Source organism: Ictalurus punctatus, chromosome 19, assembly GCF_001660625.3.
Source record: "Ictalurus punctatus breed USDA103 chromosome 19, Coco_2.0, whole genome shotgun sequence".
In the NCBI taxonomy this organism is placed as follows: domain Eukaryota; kingdom Metazoa; phylum Chordata; class Actinopteri; order Siluriformes; family Ictaluridae; genus Ictalurus; species Ictalurus punctatus.
The window spans coordinates 21,181,359-21,204,275 of NC_030434.2; the positions used below are offsets into that span (position 1 = coordinate 21,181,359).

The following is a 22,917-nucleotide window of genomic DNA, read 5'->3' on the forward strand; positions in this document are numbered from 1 at the left end:
AGAGTGGGGAGAGTGGGGTCGGTTGTAACAGGAGTCTTGTAACGTTGTCAATCGCTCTAAGCTCCGCTCACTGTGTGCATGTGCTCGGTAGCGTCCCCTGCCTGCCTGCAGAGGAGCAGCAAATTAAAAACCAGATGTGAAGAATTTATTATTATATTCTATATTGTACAGGGTGTCCCAAAAGTATCCATACAGAGGGGAAGTTAACACTTTTTCTTTCTTTCTTTCTTTCTTTCTTTCTTTCTTTCTTTCTTTCTTTCTTTCTTTCTTTCTTTTTTTTTTTTTTTAAAGCAAAACGTCTTCTAAAATGTTTCATACTTAGTTTCATAGGTGGTTTAGTATGGGGCAGTGGTGGCTTGGTGGTTAAGGCTCTGGGTTAGTGATTGGAAGGTTGGGGGTTTGAGCCCCAGTATTGCCATTGTTGGGCCCTTGAACAAGGCTCTTAACTCTCTCTGCTCCAGGGATCCTGTATCATGGCTGACCCTGTGCTCTGACCCCAGCTTCCTGCTGAGGAAGCCTCAACAGTACCTGACATGTTGAGGTGTGCTGTGATCAATCATAGAACAGAAAACTGTTGCAAGGTTGAGATGGACTTTGACAGGAAACATGGTGAGCACATCACGTAGCCTGTTGCCAAACTTATTAACAAATTCAAAAAGCCTGGAAATGTTGCGGACCAACCAGGAAGTGGACGTCCACAAACAACCACTGACGAAGTAATAACTGGCGCAGTGCCGGTGTACATAGTCCCGTATGTATTTAATCTCTTGGAACACAAAAGAGATTTCACTTACTTGAAAAATAGCTTTCTTCCTGAAAAACTTCATGTCGTAAAGGATGAAGCCCAAACACTTGAGCATATCAGCTGTTCATCTGATTGACATATTTTTGTGTCATGTGACCAGCATGTGTCCACTTAAAGTGCCCCTGAAATCAAAATTGGTGTTTCAGACCTTTTTCAGACCTGTCCCTTACATTCTGAATTTTTTGGAGATATTCTCATTTTAATTTTACAGTCCATCAATTCCAGTAAAAAATTTTTTGGATGACTCATCCTGTGCTAGTCTTGTGTTCATCCAATTAAATGCTCTCTGGAACATATATGCCCTGCCAAAAGGGACGTGTCTTGCTGTACAGTGGCAGCTCATTAGCACCAAAAATGGTTTGTCAGTGCATTTTGTCTGTGTGTCTTCCTGCACACTGTTCCCTTTTCCAACCATCCCTTGTTTAATAAAAAAGTATAGTGCAAGTTTGTAGTTATATGACAGGAACTTTTCGATGAGTGTTTTATGACACTTGAGGCTGGGTTGGCTGTAACATAAAAATGCTATTTGCTTGTTATAAATAGTTAACAGACATATGTAGCAATCATGTGTCAAGAAACTGCTGCTTACTCTAGAATATGGAGAATATTTTACTCCTATACTCCTATACTAAGGTACCAAACTGTACCTTGTTGCTGAGGAGGTACCCTTCAAGGGTGCATGTTTTGTACCTTTAGTAGGCTAGGTATCTTTTATCTAGAAAGGTGCATGTAGTGTAATGTTAAAGCTTTGCTCTAAAATGTATCTATGATCCATTAAAACAGAAAAAGTGTATTAAATCCATATATTCCAGGTTAAAAGATAAGGGTACCACCCCTGCAACAAGGAAATATAGTTTAGGATGTCTTTTTTGGACAGAGAGAGAAAGAGAGAGAGAGAGAGAGAGAGAGAGAGAGAGAGAGAGAGAGAGAGAGAGAGAGAGAGAGAAAAGATTTACAAAAATGTTACAACTCACCCCACTCTCCCCTGTTTTATGACCTATGACCCCACTTTCCTCACAGAAATCGTTTTTATGTTTAAATAAATAAATAAACAACACAAATAAATATGTGAAATCAGGGGTGCTATAAATGATGCCCATTGAGACCCCAGGGTATAAATATGTCCAGCAGAATGATAAAAATTGTGCACTAACTTTCTACTCATATTAAATTGTACTAATAATAGCAGTGACTGTGTTTAGTACACTCGGTCACGTGAATATTATCAGCTGAATGGGCATTACACGTTATCTACCTTGAACTTTAACGTTATCTGGAAACAGCAGACCTCTGAAGACAATACTCGAGGTCCCTCTAGTGGTGAAATATATTAACTACAACAAAATGGGCTTTTCTTGGATCAGTGTCCCTGTCCTGCTACAGCAACAACACATGCACTGCCAGTGACGTGCGGTGTCATCATGAAATGTAAAAAAGCAAATAATGATTCAAAATAAATAAATAAATATTTGTTCACTGATCTGTGATAGAAATGTAATTATTGTATGATTCCAATCATTCCAATGATTTTTATAGTGAATATCGCTGAATTTGTTTATTTTCCTGTTCAAAAACGGGGGAAAGACGCAAAGGGAAGCAGTGATGAGCTGAGTCTCCATTCGGATTGCACAATCCCTCACAAACTGGGTTGAGCTGCTCTTTTTTTTTTTTTTGCTGAACTTAGGCACCTGCAATTGATCTCTCTGTATGTCACCAATGTAATGTTTATACACACTTTTATCATATGTCCTCACATTCCATAGTCTAGGTCATGTATTTCACGTATGTGTATAACATATTAATCTTGCTGATCTGACATAATGCCGCAGTGAAAACGCAGGAGGGGAGGCAGCCAGTACCTCTGCCTCACTGAAGGGGGCGTGTGTGAGTATACGGGCTTGTTCTGCTATTGTTCTTCACGTATTACAGACAAATGGCATTGTGGGTAATATGCTAGCTAAAAAAAAAGTCAAGTAGAGAAAGTTAAGTGCACCGCATCAGTCCATTTATTTTTATTTGTTACCCTGAGTGCAAAAATTTATTTAAAAAAAAACCAACATATATATATATATATATATATATATATATATATATATATATATATATATATATATATATATAAAAGGTAAAACAGCTCTCAAAAGTGGAAGTGGTAAATAATGGAAGACCGGAGCTAAAAGATTCGCTTCAAACGACGGGACAGAAGAGAACACGCTCTTTTCACACGGAATGGTACACCCGAAAACACTGTCTGTGTGGTTGTGCTTCGAGAAACCGCCTTTTCTTCTTTCCCTGCCTTTTGTGCTCGACGAGTCACAATGTCTGGACTACAACAGGATTTTGTGACTTGAAAAATATACCAAGAAATCCTCAGCAGACATGAAGGTTCAACTTCTCACATTCCGACCAGCGGAGACTAAATATTATCACCCACAATGCTAATGTAAAGGAAAACCGAGAGATTTTAAAAGACCTCATTAATGCAACTTGCTTCCTAGTCAAACAGCAATTAGCATTTCGTACTAACGATGAGAGTACGGCCTCTTCTAATCGTGGAAACTATGTAGAACTATCACATGCTTTTTCTGAGAAAGATGATAGGTTAGCTAGACATTTGGAGACATCCAGTGTGTTTTCTGGCTCATCAAACAGAATTCAGAATGATTTAATTGAATCAATAAGTGATGTGATTAGAAATGATATAAAAAAGGAGATTAATGTAGCCCTATTTGTTGCTGTAGAAGTAGACGAGACAACGGATGTCACAAACAAAGCCCAGATGTGTCATTTTGCGTTATGTGGCTAAAAGTGAGGTGTCCTGTGAAGTGAGAGAGGCGTTTTTGGGATTTGATGATGTGAGTAATGACAGCTGATATAGCTGAGTACATCTTGGGAGTGTTGGAAAAGTACAAGTGTGTGGAAAAGCTGGCAGCTCAGACTTATGACGGAGCTGCTGTGATGGCATCAGAGTTTAATGGGGTGCAGGCCAAGATTAAAGAAAAGGTGCCTGAAGCCATTTTTACCCACTGTTACGCACACAAATTGAACCTGGTGCTCGCGCATTCAGCAAAATGCATGCCTCAGAGTAGAACTTTCTTTAAAACATTTGAGGGACTAGGGACATTTTTCAGTAACTATTTACTGGATGATGTTGTGAAGTGACGTTTACCAAGAGCAGTGCCCACGAGATGGAGCTCAACTTCTAGGCTGTTGCAGACAATAAGCATGTACCAATCTGATCTGCGTGCTGTATTCCAATATTATGAGTGAAAATCCAGATAGTTGGGATAATGACACACTAATGATGGCTGACAAAAGCGTCAACATGCTTTTTCATTATGGCATATGAGGACATTTTTAGTGAAACGAATGCACTCTTTAGAAGGCTGCACAACAAAGTAATGGACATCGGATTTTGTTGTGCATGAATCCACGACACAATTGAAGTTGTGGAACGCCAAAGACAGGAGTTTGACAGTTTCTATGAGCGATTTGAGCAGAAATGCACCACACTTAGCCTGACCGATAGTGTCCAAAGTAAACAGTCAGTCAGAGATGAGAGGAAACGAATATTTTATAATGTTCTGGACGATATCAGTGTTCAACTGAAAGCTAGGTTTGATCATTTTGGTGAGCTAGCTTTCCTTGGTTTGGTTGATTGTACAAAATTTGAGGAAATGTCACACCATTTTGATGACACCAAAATGCAGAGCCTGTCAAAATATGCTAGATTCTTTGACTTTGTTAGGCTAAAGGCTGATCTCATCGGACTTCATATCTCACAAACGGTGAGGAATGAATGTAAATCTCCTGGACAGCTTCTCAGCTTTTTGGCCCAGAACGATCTGATGAGGACTGTTCCTGAGGCGACAAAGTTACTTCAGCTGGTGCTCACTATACCGGCCACAACAGTGTCCATGGAAAGGGCATTCTCTGCTTTGAAAAGACTGAAAACATACAGTCGGAATCGGACTGACCAAGGACGACTTTCATCCCTAGGAATGATCTCTATTGAGACAGAGAGACTTTTAAAACTAAAAGAAGATAAAGAGGACTTTTACACAAAAGTCATAGAGATGTTTGTCCAGAAGGATAGGCGAATGGACTTCATTTACAAGTAATGGTAAGACCATGCATACACTGCTGTACAGTCCACGACAAAAATAAAAAAACAGCCCTTTTTTAATAATAATAATAATTATATATATTATATATATATATATATATATATATATAAAACAAGATAAGAAAAAAATGAAGTTATTTTAAAGAATAAAACTACATTTGTCTTTGTTGTGGACTGTATATACTTTCATTTGTATTGAATGAGTATGAATTGTGGAATTGTGATGGCAAATTAAGAACACACGGAGGGTGCAGAGCAAATGCGCTCTCTCTCTCTGAACCGCTATAAATTTAACCTTCTTCTTTTGCCAAATATGTACCTTACCTATGTGTGTGTAAAGAATGCTGATATAGGATATGAAACATAACCAGTAGTCAATGTACAAGCAGCCAGTTGAATGGTGAATTTATGCTACTCTGTTGAATTAATATATTTGTAAATCTGACTTTGAAAGAGTCCGTGCCTCCCCAGCCACGAACCTCATTGCATGTCACTGTGCACTGCAACACTGTAATGACAAGCACAAAAGCAACACTGAATCTGGTTGAATGCAGTACCATGACAGTGACATTTATTCGAATTTTTTTTTAGAGTAACTGTACTTACGGGTTATTTTGGGTGTATATACTTTACTCGAGTGTTTCAGTGAGCCGTTTCCCTCTGCAGTCTCAGATTCCTGTTCTTGGCTGACAGGAGTGGAACCTGATGGGGTCTTCTGCTGTTGTAGCCCGTCTGCCTCAAGGGTCAATGTTTTGTGTGTTTTGAGATGGTTTTCTGGGCACCACGGTTGTAAAGAGTAGTTATTTGTGTTACCATAGCCTTTTTGTCTGCTCTAACCAGTCTAGCCATTCTCCTATGACCTCTCTCATAAACAAGTTTTTTTGACCTGCAGAACCACTTTTTGTTTTTCCACAGCATTCTGTATAAACTCCAGAGTGTGTTTTGTGTGAAAATCCCAGGACATCAGCATGCATACAAGCATGCCACTGTGAAAGTCACCGAGATCACACTTTCTGTATCTCCTGACCTGTACCTGCATGATTTACATGGTCATAGCATGAATCTACAGGTAAAGATATAGATAAAATAATTGCACCTTCAACAATGCAACTTTTTTTTTATTGAGTTTAATTAGAAAACTAGTTACAGCTAGTGTTTCCCAGTATATTTTATGACATGTTTATGGCGTTTTGCTTGTAGTACATGAAACACATGAAACCTCTTCATATTGGTCACAGGAGATGTGTGAGGAGCTTTGCAACGTTTAGTAAACGTTGTATCGTTTAATGCTTATTAAGAGTGTACAAATGGTACACCTCTCTTTAGGCAGTTGTCCTACAGATGGCACTCAAGTGACTTTATTTACTGTGAGAGAGACTTCACTCCCACAGACATCAGGTCCATACATCACGGCTCATCACTCTATTACAGTCTATTACATTTAATCAAAGAGTCCATTCGATTTTTGATTGCCATGCATTGTTGTGTTTACCTGATGATGGACCCATGCCTGTTTGACCTTGATTTGCATTTCAATTTGGATTATTAATAAACAGCTTGCACTTCCTCTCACTAGCCTCTGTGCCTCTGCCTCTCATGACAGAATGCAAATGGTCATCATCTAATTTAACTTCTCACACATTACTTACAGTGACAGTATACTGTGAAAGACTACTCAATGCTCTAACAGGTTATATAGTGCAGCATGTGGAAAGGTGTTGTCTCCACAGGGCAGTAACATGAATGATTTGAATAATGTGACATGTCTCAGTACTTGGGAGCCTTGACTCATTATCCACAGCTATACAGGGGCACGACTGGGGGAGGGGGGGTTAGTGGTTATCCCGTCTGCCTCACACCTTGCATTATATACATTTTTTTTACTAACAGTTGTCTTGCCCTTTTCCACAGGGCTTTTCCCTAAGTACCCTGTTTAAATAGCTAGATGTATATGACAAAATACATTTTGACAAACCGTGAATGATAGCTAAGTATATGAGGCATACTAAGAGTGTTTGTAGAGCATTGGCAAAACTGCTCTGGCATTACAGATGAAGGCTAGTGGATAAGGCTGGGGTAAATGCTGTTTATTTGGTGGTTTCAAAGCAATATCTCATTGTTTGGTCTCAGGGGTGCTGGAGTAATGCATCACCAGGGCCTTGTGACCTCCACATGCACAACGACAGAGTTAGATAGAGCTGGGCGGGTCATACCCAGTCAGCCTATCACGAGATAAACTCTTGTTTATCAGCCATAACCCAAACAATTGCCCTAGCCACATTCCACATATAGGCATGGGAATAACATCCAGTGTATTCAGCTTGTAATTATAAGGAATTGTAGTGATGGCTCGGGCAGGAGACATTTTGCATTTTTAAGCCACTGCCAATGGAGATGATGATGAGATGAAGTTCAGACCAAGACAAAATGTACATGCAAAGAAATGCTGTAGAGCAAAGATGCCTTCAAAATAACAAAATAATGAAATGTAGTTTGTACATAAAATTTTACATAAAAGTTTGTGTGTATGTATATATATATATATATATCTACCTTTTTTCTTCTGAATACTGTACATGTTCTTATACAGTAATGCAGTTGAATTCTCAAATCTGATTGGTCAGAAGGTGTTTTTTTTACTACTAGTGACAGTAGTTCCAGCTGCATTAAAGGTTGATAATAGTATGCATCGTTCTAACACATTATCATTTCTATAGCAACAATCTACACAGGGACATGTATATGATGGAAACATCACATAAGTGGATTAAAATAAGTAGAATTGTTGATATGGTGATGCTTTCAGTGAGGATACATATATTTTGCATTTATGGAAGGAGTCTCCAGTGTCAATGCTTTCTAACAGAATAAAACACTGAGATATTTTAGGAAAATAATTTTAGGTGGTAATAATTTAAAAGTAATAAATAACTACAGGTTATTTATTATTTAAAATTATTATTATTTTACAGGTGGTAAAAAACAAACAAAACAAAACTGTGCTGTCATGTTTGATTTATTTATAAGTGAAAACAACATACAGAAATAAATGTCATTTAGTGGAACATCATCTATGGCCTAATAATACGATTTCTCAATATACAACATGTTTGTCGTTTATAATAGTAACATTATGATTACCTGCCAGCTGCTAGACCGTCACCTGGCTGCAACAGTGCACAGGAAACACAGATTGACTAAGCAGGAAGTTGGCAGATTTGTATTTATTTCTTTATTGTGAGCAGTTAATCCGTTAGGCTTGCAGAGTAAAGAATAGCAGCTTTATATTACAAAAAGCAAACACACACACAAACAACAAAGAGGAACAACTTAAGAGTGACAGAAAAATAGTTCAAAAAGAATATGAATGGAGCTCACACAACACATTAGAACATACAGTCATGGGAAAAAGAAAGTACACCCTCTATCAATTCTATGTTTTATGTTTTTACTAACCTCTACAAACAAACAAATAACCTCAGGTGACAAAAAGATTTCAATATGTAGTCATTTCTTTTTTTACCAAAAAGTAAACAAACACTCAGAAATCAGGTGGGAAAAAAATAAGTATAATTCAGTAATGAGCAGAACCACCTTTAGCAACAATAACCTGGATTTTTATATGAAGCTGGAATTATATAGAAGTTGGTGAGGACTACACGATTGTTATTTAGGCCCTGATAAATATAAACCTAGAACTGAATTTCTTTTTCCCGTGGCTGTATGTTCCCAGCCCTGGGGTAAACCTGTAGTGCTCTAAAAACCCACTATCCTGCACATTTGAGAGATTTCCCTGATTTGTTGAACTGGGTGTGTCGTGCAGGGAAAACACTCAAATGTGCAAAGGGGTTTTCCAGGTCCAGGGTTGGGAACCTGTGATCTCTTATCACATGTAGAAAGCCATTACACTGTATGGTTTAGCATTTTCTTTCCTCAAACACAACGATGGAGAAGCTTGGAGTTAAAGCAGTTGTGTGAAGACATTGAAAATGCACAGAACAAGTCGCTTTAAAAAAACGGAAGACACAAGATTGAACAAGGAAGGGATTATTAACCAGTAGAGGGAGCTGTGTAACATTTTTCTCCAAGAGCACACCTACAATAATTAAAAACTGAAATGGATTATAGCAATCAAAGCAAATAAATAATGCATGATTTAATGTCCTGCTGCTAGCTGTAAGGCAATGTTCAGGTAACTTCTGGGAGGTGGGGGTGGGGGAGCCGGGGGTAGCTCCTTCATCTGTTTATTAATAAACATCAATCCATGAGGGACAATTATGAGACCAGGAACTAAACTGCATTATCTATTTTGATCATTCTGTCCTCCATAGTGAAGCCCCCTATAGAAACAACTCCTAATGCCTCCTGGTCCTACCTCCTCGACTGCCCCTTCATCTCCTGTAATTCTATAGAGAGGGCAGATTTATATTTTTAGTGGGTAAGAACAAACATTAACGCACAATTTTAAAAAGGATCTTTTGAAACCCCAACCTAAAAGAGGCTCCCAACAGGAAATTAAAGTGGAACCTATGAATAAATAAAGTTTTCAGGGTCAGAACTGCAGGGCAGCTACAGTGCCCTCCACTAATATTGGCACCCTTGGTAAATACGAGCAAAGAAGGCTGTGAAAAATTGTCTATTGCTTAACCTTTTGATCTTTTGTTAAAGGAAATTCACAGAAATACTCTGCTCTCATGAATATAAAACAATTGCAAACAAAACACAGGTTTATCAAAAATGATCTTTGTTAAATATAGGTGTGCAACAATTATTGACACCCTTTTAGTCAAAACTTTGTGCTACCTCCCTTTGCCAAGATAACAGCTCTGAAATTTCTCCTATAACGCCTGATGAGGGTGGAGAATACATGGCGAGGGATCTGAGACCGCTCCTCCATACAGAATCTCTCCAGATCCTTCACATTTCAAGGTCCACGCTGGTGGACTCTCCTCTTCAGTTCACCACACAGGTTTTCTATGGGTTCAAGTCAGGGGACTGGATTGGACATGGCAGGACCTTGATTTTGTGGTCAGTAAACCATTTTTGTGTTGATTTTGATGTATGTTTTGGATCATTGTCCTGCTGGAAGATCCAACCACGGCCCATTTTAAGCTTTCTGGCAGAAGCAGTCAAGTTTTCATTTAATATCTGTTGATATAGAGTCCATGATGCCATGTATCCTAACAAAATGTCCAGGTCCTCCAGCAGAAAAACAGTCCCAAAACATTAAAGAGCCACCACCATATTTAACCGTGGGCATGAGGTACTTTCCCATATGGCTACCTCTCTGTGTACACCAAAACCACCTCTGGTGTTTATTGTCAGAAAGCTCTATTTTGGTTTCATCTGACCATAGAACCCGATCCCATTTGAAGTTCCAGTAGTGTCTGGCAACCTGAAGATACCTGAGTTTGTTTTTGGATGAGAGTGGAGGCTTTTTTCTTGAAACCCTTCCAAACAACTTGTGGTGATGTAGGTGACTTCGGATTGTAATTTTGGAGACTTTCTGACCCCAACTAACATCTGCAATTCTCCAGCTGTGATCCTTGGAGATTTTTTGTCCACTCGAACCATCCTCTTCACAGTGTGTTGAGATAATATAGACACACGTCCAATATAAAGCCAATTTTTCACAGCCTTCTTTGCTCATATTTACCAAGGGTGCCAATATTAGTGGATTTTTTTTATGCAAGTATGGATTATATCAGAAGGTAAGGGGTAACACAATCTAACAACAACTCTGCAGAGGACAACAAAATCCTTAGATCTCCTCAGTAGCTCATGTTGTTCAGAGTAACAGCTATTTCCTGACAATTTTGCCTCCTGCATTAATAATGCAGCTGTTTCACCATTTGCAGCCAAACAGCTTCAACATGCTTTCAATCAGTTTGTTTTATTGTGCAATTTGCACTGGGATCTTGCTGGGTTAGGGCAAACCTAATGTGAGCATCTGGCTTTTTGGTTAAATCAATCCAGCACAGCCTTTTTTCTAAAGCTTGTCAAAGGTGTAATACTGTCTCACCAAAAAGGAACTGTGTATGGATGGATAAGGTGTGAGTTCACTGCTGAGCCATTTTTTGGGTGAAACATAAGTAAGTAATAGAACACTTGGGGATGTGGTGTTCTAGGACAATAATCAATAACAGAGATCCAGAAGGGGACTTAATGCTACTACTACACAGTTGATCATTTTCCTATAGCAGCAAGTATTTTATTCTAGTTATACTGGTAACGAGAGCCAAGGACATGGTTTTTAAATATTTAAGCTCATGTTTAACCATTCATTGTGAAGTCTTGCCATTCCTTGTATTTGCGTAAATTCTGAGCATTGTTATTATTGAGTGCCTTATAGTGTATGCATCTGTTGCTGTGTTTTTTGGAATTTCTTTTTGCCTTGCTGAATATTAACACTTGTGCCTGCCTTAGCATTTTTGGCTTGCAATGTCAACCTGCTCTGCAATACATTTCAGCTTGATCTGTAATAAACTTATTTGCATATTGATCCTTACTTTGCTTCTAAGCCTGCCATGTTACAATACACATACATGGAATATGACTTGACATTCAGTTATTCTCTAGCCTCTCTCTCCGAACTGAAGACTGATGTTGCAGGAAATGAATTTCCTTGCATAAAAGACAGTGCCTCAAAGGCAAGAAAGCAGCAATTACTTTTCAGTCAAGTCGAGGCCTAATACTTCACACACGCGCACACACACATCAAAATAGACACATGAATGATGCTGATAGCAAGACGTCTGCAGTCCATTTCCCTTTAACACCTCATGAATGATAATTGAATGTATGGAGTCATGCCCTTTCGTTCATTAAGGTAAGATTCATAAAAGGCTAGATACAATCACCAGAAGTAAAAAGCTAAAGTTTCCATCTTTATTTTTTTTTTAAAAAAAACAATACAATTGGAAAATTCTCTAAACTGATAAATCTACAAGTTGAAAAGTTTGAGTTGCAAGAGTGCGAGTATAAACACAACAAGGCTGTAGTAAAGGAGTTTTCCTGTTCGGCGTGATGACGTTTAATGTCCCCGACAACCTCTGTAATCCCATTTAGCCACTTTTCAGCAACCGTCTTTTTCAAGACATGTAAAAGCTTTTTATTTTTTATCCTGAGTGGGGTATTACTGATGTATTTATGTCATAGTATAAAACGTGATCATATCTTGAGCTTGTGTTAACCACAGACCTTATTTCAGGCATTTCACAAAAAAAAAAAAAAACCCTTCAAAAAGCCCACTGACTTCGGGACGATGGATGTCGAGTACACAGGAAAATTAAGTCGTGATCACGAGAAAAAAATAATAAAAATGAGTAATGAATGGCCGCTTAGGGCTTCCGTAGGAAACCTTTGCATTAAATACCAAAAATGTAACAAGTACATTTAGAAAAATTTAATCGATAGACTTTATCCAAGTCAGCTCAGACATCACCACATCTGCAAAGACTTTGAGACGGACGAGTTGCACGCAATATTATTATTATATTAGACTTCCAAATTTTCCAGAAATGAAAGAACCACATTTTAAAATAATTAATGAGTTTTATCCCTCAGAATAATTTCTTAGGTTAAGATTTAATATTGATGAAGACACTTGTTGATTTTGAAAACAATGAATTTTTTTTTTTTTTTAGTTGCAATTGCTCAAATATTGTTTTGGGTTCAGTTATGTAACTGCATGTCCAGTACTATCATTCATATGAAGCCTATAAATTATAAGCTGATTAAATTGGGTGTATTTAAGAGAGACTCTAAACATCACTGTCCGATGAACAATATATTTATAATTGCTAAATTTTTCATACATAAGTGTAGATTTATGAAAACCCCTCTATCATTTGAACACTTTAGAAATTATTTTAAGTTAAGAGCATCTCTACTCCTAACTTCAAAAATAATGCTATTACATGAGCAGAACTGCTAAATGATTTGGATGATTGGGATATATTGTAATCTTACCCCCAATATAATTTCTCCCCTTTTTATTTTCAGAACTAAAAAGAAGTGATGTTAACTTTGTTCAACCAAGCTATGTTAATGTTTAAGTCTACCGCTTTGCTACAATTTGATATACATTTTCAGTTTGTTCAATATATAGAATTTGAAAAAATGTTCACACCAAACATCAGGATGGGGGGATGGATGGATGAATGGTGATCTCAGGCTCACCGAAACTGGACAGTTGAAGATTAGGGGGGGAAAAATCACTCGGTCTTTTTCCAGTCTTCAGCTGTATAAAATACTTCAAATACTAAACTAGAAAATAGCTAAAGTGAGACAACATAGCTTTCATGTACTCAAAAAAAGAAAAGAAAAAGTCATTTTGACAAACCCTGGGGCACTGTTTTCAACTAGGATGCTAAAAGAACAGCGGTTAAAATGTTAAAAGAGAGGGGTATCTGAGCAGATCTGTCCTGTCCGGGAAGCTGTAGACTGTAGTAACAGCAATCTGACAAAAACCAGCATCGGGACAGGAGAAAACCAAATAACTTAAAATAACTTAAAATAACTTAAATTCACTTGATGAATTGAATTCACACTGTTGCTCTTTGAAATGAGTAAATCATGAGATTCACTCAGATGTGTTAGCCATGATTAAACCATGACACCAATGTCAAAATACTTTAAATCACTTAGACAGCTTAAAAAAAAAACCTGAGGCCTCTTGGGACTGAGCCCCTCATATCTTCAATAGGGGTATAAGAAATATTTGATATATTAAATTCTTAGCACATTGTGTGATATGGTTGTGAATATAAATGTATGTTTACATATAGTTAGTGTAAAACATTTACTGTAGGATGGGTCAGGTGCCATGGAGACGTACATACTGGAGCCTATGACAGAATAGAATTCTTTTTCAGAATAGAATTCATTACATCATCAAGTTAAAGTCAGTGGGGAGAAGCACTGGATTTTATTTGTAAACCAAGACTCCGTGAGTGATCAGCAAGAGCGAGCTACTGTTCGCAATTATTTCACATTTCGAACTTTACAATCTATATTTTACAGCATTCTCTTTGGAAAGTGGTAAGTTGTAACCAGATACCCTTCTGAATATGGCTATGCTGATTTATATTACAGATCCACTGATATTTTATAGTTTAATGTTCAGTAGGACAAGTAGCCTACTGTGTGCTCTGGAGTGTTACAGCCTTGAACTTGATGATTTAACACACTACAATAAGTAATATATCCAGACCTGTACGTCGTGAGAAAACAGCTTTTGATATGTCGAGATCACGAGAAAATTAAGTCGTGATCATGAGAAAATAACAAAGAAATTTTTTACATAATAATTACATGGCTGCTTAGGGCTTATGTACATATAGACATTTACACACCTTGTTTTCCTGCTCAGCTCGAGTGTGTGTTATTGTTTTAGTTTCAACCCGTTTACTGGTTTAAAAAAATCATGTACATACATTTTATTTATACGTCTTTTTTCAGTTCCAGTCTCAGAGAGTTGTTTACTTCGTGCCTGCTACGAGCACATCATGACATGCACCATGGCCTCCTACCTCAATCCTACCCCATTTCTACCTCAGCCACCCCATTTCTACCCCACATCCCACCCCATCCAGCCACCCCATTTCTACCCTTCATCCCACCCTGTCATGCCAGATCACTTCTACCCCTCATCCCAACCTGTCATGCCACCCCAATCCTACCCCTCATCCCACCCCATCCTACCACCCCACTTCTACCTCCCACCCTCAGTGATGAAACAACACCACTCCTTCATCCCATCTGTCCAGGTAAAACACTGTTTCTATTCCAGTCAAAGAGCTATTCAAGTTCAAGTCTAAATATAACATTTGGTTGTGTTGTATTTCTTCAGTGACTAAGACTGAAGACTATAATGTAAAGTGTTATCTTTTACATCTTTTCATGTTTATTTCTGATAATAAATGGTACTTTTTTTATTATTTCTTTTGACACTTATTATATCATATCTTATCATGACTCTCCATTTTTTCAGCAGCAGTATCCGACGGCCACACCTGCTGGATTTTATCACCATGATGAGTACATGTGCAGTAAGGAGCATTTAAACATTAAGCACATAAACCATTTTATTTTGGCTGAAGACGGCACAGTGGTGCAGTTCTAAATTGCCCCTAGGTGTGAATTGGCGTGTGATGAACTATGATGCAGTCAAGATCAACCCCTCATTTTTAGTAGTGTTAATGAGAAATAAAGTCTAGTAAATGTTTACATTGGGCCGTAATATTTCAGATTTGGGACAGAGCCTGAGATGTTAATTGACTGACCTGTTGTTGGTTGTTTTTTCTTGTTTCAGATGGAGTGTATTATTCCACTCCCCAGCCTCCTCAGCACACCTGGCCACTTCTGGCAAAAAACGAGCTCACGCTGGTAAGAAATCAAAAAATCACTACAGTAAAAATGTTTAACGTCCTCAAAATGGTGTCTTCACGTATTAACTCCAAACATTTCACACCTTTAGACTTCCACAGATTGTCTTCATTCATTTAATGGTGCTCATCAACTGCTTCTTTATATTCACATTTTAACGGCAGTGTTTTTACTTTTTTTCTCTTTTATTTTACATACGCACAGGCTCAGTTTGTTTTAAAACAGGACTCCATAGGTCAAAAAGGATTAAATAATAGCAGATTATTATTTCACAGGAAAATGTATTCACTTTGTTCTTTTCTCTCTCAGTGTGAAGATGGCAGTATGATCCCTCCTCAGGCTACTGCCACTGACGTGCTCACATTCGGTAAACAAGATTAAAATAAACCTGTTTTCTGCTGTTGATTCTTTTAATGTTTTAAAGTTTCTATGCAATTTCTCTGCCTTAAAATTCCATTTTATTTCTCTCTTGTCCTGCATTTTGTCCAGATGAACAAGTTGCACCTGTGTCCACATCACCACATGTGTCAGAGCTTGAGCGTCAGCCCACCTCCAATCTGTCTCCTGACCAAAGCAGAGATGAAGTGTCTCCATCCACACCCACAACTCCTTCACCTCTCACAGGGGGTGAGATTATGGAGGCAGAGGAGCCCGAGACGTCCACAGCCCCAACTCCTTCACCTCTCACAGGGGGTGAAAGTATGGAGGCAGAGGAGGCAGAGACATCCACAGTCCCAACACCTTCAATTCCCACTTGGGCTGAGGTTATGGAGGCAGAGGATGGAGAGACCTCCACAGTCCCAACTCCTACACCTCTCACTTGGGCTGAGGTTATGGAGGCAGAGACCTCCAGAGTCCCAACTCCTTCAATTCCCACTTGGGCTGAGATTATGGACGCAGAGGAGGAAGAGACGTCCACAGTCCCCACTCCTACACCTCGCACATTGGGTGTGATTATGGAGGAAGAGGAGGAAGAGACGTCCACAGTTCCAACTCCTTCAATTCCCATTTGGGCTGAGATTATGGAGGAAGATGAGGAAGAGACGTCCACAGCCCCCACTCCTACAGCTCGCACATTGGGTGTGATTATGGAGGAAGAGGAGGAAGAGATGTCCACAGACCCCACTCCTACACCTCGCACATTGGGTGTGATTATGGAGGAAGAGGAGGAAGAGGAGGAAGAGACGTCCACAGCCCCCACTCCTACACCTCGCACATTGGGTGTGATTATGGAAGAAGAGGAGGAAGAGACATCCACAACCCCCACTCCTACACCGTGCACATTGGGTGTGATTATGGAGGAAGAGAAGGCAGAGACCTCCACAGTCCCAACTCATCCACCTCTCACAGGGGGTGAGACTATGGAGGCAGAGGAGGCCGAGACATCCACAGCCCCACCTCCTTCACCTCTCACAGGGGGTGAGATTATGGAGGCAGAGGAGGCTGAGACATCCACAGCTCCAACTCCTTCACCTCTCACAGGGGGTGAGATTATGGAGGCAGAGGAGCCCGAGACGTCCACAGCCCCAACTCCTTCACCTATCACAGGGGGTGAGATTATGGAGGCAGAGGAGGCCGAGATGTCCACAGCCCCAACTCCTTCACCTCTTAAAGGGGGTGAGATTATGGAGGCAGAGGAGCCAGAGACATCCACAGCCTCAACTCCTTCACCTCTTAAAGGGGGTGAAATTATGGAGGCAGAGGAGCCAGAGACCTCCACAGCCCCAACTCCTTCAATTCCCACTTGGGCTGAGATTATGGAGGCAGAGGTGGAAGAGACGTCCACAGCCCCCACTCCTACACCGTGCACATTGGGTGTGATTATGGAGGAAGAGATGTCCACAGACCCCACTCCTACACCTCGCACATTAGGTGTGATTATGGAGGAAGAGGAGGAAGAGACGTCCACAGCCCCCACTCCTACACCTCGCACATTGGGTGTGATTATGGAAGAAGAGGAGGAAGAGACATCCACAGTCCCAACTCATCCACCTCTCACAGGGGGTGAGACTATGGAGGCAGAGGAGGCCGAGACATCCACAGCTCCAACTCCTTCACCTATCACAGGGGGTGAGATTATGGAGGCAGAGGAGCCAGAGACATCCACAGCCTCAACTCTTTTACCTCTCACAGGGGGTGAAATTATGGAGGCAGAGGAGGCAGAGACCTCCACAGTCCCAACTCCTTCAATTCCCACTTGGGTTGAGGTTATGGAGGCAGAGGAGGGAGAGACCTCCACAGTCCCAAATCCTACACCTCTCACTTGGGCTGAGGTTATGGAGGAAGAGGAGGCAGAGACCTCCACAGTCCCAACACCTTCAATTCCCACTTGGGCTGAGATTATGGAGGAAGAGGAGGAAAAGACGTCCACAGCCCCCACTCCTACACCACACACGTTGGGTGTGATTATGGAGGAAGAGGAGGAAGAGCAGGAAGAGACGTCCACAGTTCCAACTCCTACATCTCTCACTTGGGCTGAGATTATGGAGGCAGAGGAGGCAGAGACCTCCACAGTCCCAACTCCTTCAATTCCCACTTGGGCTGAGATTATGGAGGCAGAGGTGGAAAAGACGTCCACAGCCCCCACTCCTACACCTCGCACATTGGGTGTGATTATGGAGGAAGAGGAGGAAGAGACCTCCACAGCCCCCACTCGCACACCTCGCACATTGGGTGTGATTATGGAGGAAGAGGAGGAAGAGACTTCCACAGTCCCCGCTCCTACACCGTGCACATTGGGTGTGATTATGGAGGAAGAGGAGGAAGAGATGTCCACAGCCCCCACTCCTACACCTCGCATATTGGGTGTGATTATGGAGGAAGAGGAGGAAGAGACGTCCGCAGCCCCCACTCGTACACCTCACACATTGGGTGTGATTATGGAGGAAGAGACATCCACAGCCCCCACTCCTACACCGTGCACATTGGGTGTGATTATGGAGGAAGAGGAGGAAGAGCCGTCCACAGCCCCCACTCCTACACCATGCACATTGGGTGTGATTATGGAGGAAGAGGAGGAAGAGACGTCCACAGCCCTCACTCGTACACCTCGCACAGTGGGAGTGATTATGGCGGAAGAGATGTCCACATCCCCCACTCCTACACCTCACACATTGGGTGTGATTATGGAGGAAGAGGAGGAAAAGACGTCCACAGCCCCCACACCTACACCTCGCACATTGGGTGTGATTATGGAGGAAGAGACATCCACATCCCCCACTCCTACACCGTGCACATTGGATGTGATTATGGAGGAAGAGGAGGAAGAGCCGTCCACAGCCCCCACTCCTACACCATGCACATTGGGTGTGATTATGGAGGAAGAGGAGGAAGAGCCGTCCACAGCCCCCACACCTACACCATGCACATTGGGTGTGATTATGGAGGAAGAGACATCCACATCCCCCACTCCTACACCGTGCACATTGGGTGTGATTATGGAGGAAGAGGAGGAAGAGCCGTCCACAGCCCCCACTCCTACACCATGCACATTGGGTGTGATTATGGAGGAAGAGGAGGAAGAGCCGTCCACAGCCCCCACTCCTACACCATGCACATTGGGTGTGATTATGGAGGAAGAGGAGGAAGAGACATCCACAGCCCTCACTCGTACACCTCGCACATTGGGAGTGATTATGGAGGAAGAGACGTCCACATCCCCCACTCCTACACCTCACACATTGGGTGTGATTATGGAGGAAGAGGAGGAAAAGACGTCCACAGCCCCCACACCTACACCTTGCACATTGGGTGTGATTATGGAGGAAGAGGCAGAAGAGACCCCCACAGTCCCAACTCCTACACCTCTCACAGGGGGTGAGATTATGGAGAAATAGGAGGCAGAGACACCCACAGTCCCAGCTCCTACACCTTTAACGTGGGCTGATATAGTGAAAAAGTTTGCGAGTCCGACTGAGGAGGTTAAAAAGAAGAAGCTCAAAGAGTTCAAGAAGACGCAGGCTTCCAGCCAGTGGCTGCCAGATCAACCAGTGGCTGCCGAAACCAAGAAGTTCCCCGTGGACAAGTCTCACCACAACAAAAACACCAAGGTACAACATTAAATTCTGTCTGCAGATCACATGCCTGAGAGGACATGCCTTTGTGTCCATATTTGGAAATGTGGGTGTGTCTGTGTGTTTGTCTGTGGATGGAAATGTTGGCATGTCTGTTGGGGACTTTGGAAGTTGAGAACATCAAAAAGTATAACTGTGTGTACATGTTTGTATATATCTCATATACAACTGAGGATGCCACATATACAACTGAGCAGTTGAGGGGCTGCCAGAAAAGTATGTTAGTACCCTGATACTAACATAACATAGCTGATCTGTTTAGATTTTAGTGTGTATATAATGCTCATCCTTTGCTTTCTGTACCTCCCTGCTGTCCCCTACAGGTGATGATGGAGAATGGCTGCTTGAAAGGATTTGGCTTCATTCATTTTTCATCTTCAATGGAAGCCATGGTGGCCATTAAAGGAGTGAATGGGAAAATGTTGGGCAAGAAGCTGGTGCATGTAGCTCTCTCTAAGAGCAGAGAGGAGCGCAAGCCTTACCTCGCCCAGGAAGTGCAGAGGGCGTTCAGCAATATTATTGAATGTGTCTATTCTTAATAAATAAAGCACATTTAGAGACAATACTTTTGAATGCAATATTATGATCTAGAATAATGCAATAATAATACAGTTTTGCAATAAATTTATATACCAAGATAAAAGGTTTGACAATTATTGTTATATAAAAATATCTAATATGTGTACTGCACCCGTAAAACACACACACACACACACACACACACACACACACACACACACACACACACACACACACACACACAATAACACAATTCTTTTTTGAATAAGAGAACACTGGTAAAAAGATTAAAAAAAAGAAAAGTAAAAAAAGGTACAAAATGATGCACAAATGATCTGGGTCTTTATCCTAGAAAATAAATGCTGATGTAAACGACTCAAAGCAACAGCAGTAAAGGTGCTGTTCTGTAAATCTTAAATAATCAGCTAGAAAATTCCACCAAATGTTTAAAATGAGGAAATGTACCACTTTAAAGAAAAAATAAGGTAATTTTAAATTTGCTGGCTGGAACAAATCTCAAAAAGTTGGGATGGGGCAACAAAAGGCTGGAAAAGTAAGTGTTACTAAAAAGAAACAGCTGGAGGAACATTTTGTAACTAATCAGATTAATTGGAAACAGGTCAGTAACATGATTGGGTATAAAAAGAGCAGCAGAGTCTCAGAAGTAAAGAGGTTCACCAATCTCTGAAAAACTGCATCTAGAAATTGTGCAAACAAAGGGATATCACCTGATCTAATAAAACAAATTTTTGAACTCATTTAAAATTCTAAACAAAAGTTAAATAAAAAAGTTAATAACAATTTATAACATTTTAGGAATGAAGATTTTAGCGTGTTCACCTCACGCCTCCAGGTTTGGGGGTTTGACTCCCGCAATGGCCCTGTGTGTGCAGAGTTTGCATGTTCTCCCCGTGCTGCGGGGTTTTCCCCCGGGTACTCCGGTTTCCTCCCCCTGTACAGAGACATGCATGGTAGGCGGTTTGGCATGTCCAAAGTGTCCGTAGTGTATGACTGTGTGTGTAATTGTGCCCTGTGATGGATTGGCACCCCGTCCAAGGTGTACCCCGCCTTGTGCCCCATGCTCCCTGCGATAGGCTCCAGGTTCCCTGTGACCTAGCAGCATAAGTGGTGTAGATAATGGATGGATGGATGGATGATGTTCAAAGAATGATTTTGGCACAATGGCGCCAAAACCACATTTTTGCGCCCCTTCCCAGGATTGACTCCGACCTGATGTGGACCAGGATAAAGTGGTTACTGAAGGTTGATCAATTCTACTAAAAGAAGACAAATAAATGGTACACTTATATAGCACTTTACACTGTCTCATTCACTGATCCACACACACAGTAGCAGAGCTGCCACACAAGGCACTAACTTGCCATCGTGAGCAACTTCAGGTTCAGTGTCTTGCCCAAGGACACTTTGGCATGTGGAGTCATGTTGGCTGGGAATTGAACCACCAATCCTACGATTAGTAGACAACCCACTCTACCACCTGAGCCACAGCCACCCAGTAGGATTATTTCCCTTGGCTTTTGGATTATTGCAGAAAATAAGCTCTGTGACCAAGAAAAGTTTAAGATTCTTAAATGTACAGACATGGAGTGAGAAAGTCAAGGTGGCTCTAAGATTGATAAGACGGTGTTTTAGGTGTGTTCTGTCAGATATGAAAATGTCAAATACATGGACCTGCTTGATTCATCCTGATACTTGGACACATTGTCTGCTGCTCTGGAGGTTTACACTTTCCCCAAACAGTCGTCTCTCTTACTTCAGTGGATTCGGGGGCTTAGTGGTTAGCACATTTGCCTTGCACCTCTGTTATTGGGGGTTCAGATCCCTCTTCTGCCCTATGTGAGCAGAGTTTGCATGTTCTCCCTGTGTTTCTGGGGCTTCCTCTGGGTACAGTGGTTTCCTCCCCTGGTCCAAAGACTGATTCCTAGTTCCAAATTGTCCATAATGTGTGAATGTGTGTGCAATTGTTCCCTGTGATGGGTGTCCCCTGCCTTGTGCCCTGAGTTCCCTAGGATAGGCTCCCGGCTCCTCATGACCCTGTGTAGGATAAGCGGATGGATGAATGGTGTTCATATATGCAGCTGTCTGATGGCCTTTTTCAAAAATCGAGTAAGAAGGTCATTATTGTAATGTAGTCTGCAGGAGATAAACGTTTTATCTGGTGTGTTCTGAATAACTTGGAACTTTATGATGTTAATCTTGTTTTGTGGCATTCAAAAACTCGATTTGAGGTAGACATTAACATTAAGCCCTTTTTGAAGTGCTCTGATGCAATAACTACATGAAAAGTGGATTATATTCCTATAACAACATGTATTTTATTTCTCCTGTACCACAAAGATTTGGCCATTTTTAATTTATTAATGAAGAAACCTCACACTTTTTAACCATTTATAGTTACATTTTATGTTGTGGAACCTCTGGCCAATCAGATCTGAGAATTCAACAGCACCCTGGTTTGTTAACCTGCTGGATTTGGCCTAGTGTTAACATATTAAGGGATATAAGGGGCACAAAAATCGATTCTTGAGGGATCTCACATGTTAAGATGGTTTGCTCCAAATTATAGCTCCGAGTTATAACAAAGACTAGAGTACAGTGAATTGGTTAACTTCTTTTTGCTTTTTGTCAGGGCTGCATTTCAGATGCATATCTCACACATACTACTGAAGGTAATGTCCTTTTGTGAAGTCGCCTTTGAGCCTTTCCTATTTTGGGTTTTGCACACCCGATACACACTTGAAAGACTGTGTGCTCATGGTGTACACTGCAAAAAATGCTGTTACTGGCCAGAGAAATATCTGAGCAGAAATTTTCCATAAGTGTAAATAGTGTTGCCAACCACAACACATACTGTAGCAAAAGATTGGGTGAGTGACAAGACAAGCGACTTTAAAAGCCAAATGCTTGACAAACGCTTGACTGTCAGTTCTGCTCCTTCACTTCAGGGTTGTTGTTTTCTCTGGTCTATAAATGTGCAACAGCCT

General features: G+C 40.9%; 2 protein-coding genes across 2 annotated transcripts; both read left to right on the forward strand.

Annotated features, from left to right (window-relative positions):
- Positions 1 to 14,452: 14,452 nt before the first annotated feature.
- On the forward strand, positions 14,453 to 16,406 carry LOC128628665 (uncharacterized). The gene is made up of 6 exons (XM_053688124.1): positions 14,453 to 14,701; positions 14,926 to 14,983; positions 15,247 to 15,320; positions 15,630 to 15,687; positions 15,810 to 16,306; positions 16,389 to 16,406. Exons 1-6 carry the CDS (start codon positions 14,453 to 14,455, stop codon positions 16,404 to 16,406), a joined length of 954 nt encoding a protein of 317 aa, XP_053544099.1.
- Positions 16,360 to 20,024, forward strand: LOC108279620 (mucin-2-like). Its single transcript, XM_053688315.1, has 2 exons — positions 16,360 to 19,369; positions 19,717 to 20,024. Exon 1 carries the CDS (start codon positions 16,409 to 16,411, stop codon positions 19,154 to 19,156), a length of 2,748 nt encoding a protein of 915 aa, XP_053544290.1. The 5' UTR covers positions 16,360 to 16,408; the 3' UTR covers positions 19,157 to 19,369; positions 19,717 to 20,024.
- The last annotated feature ends 2,893 nt before the right edge of the window (positions 20,025 to 22,917 follow it).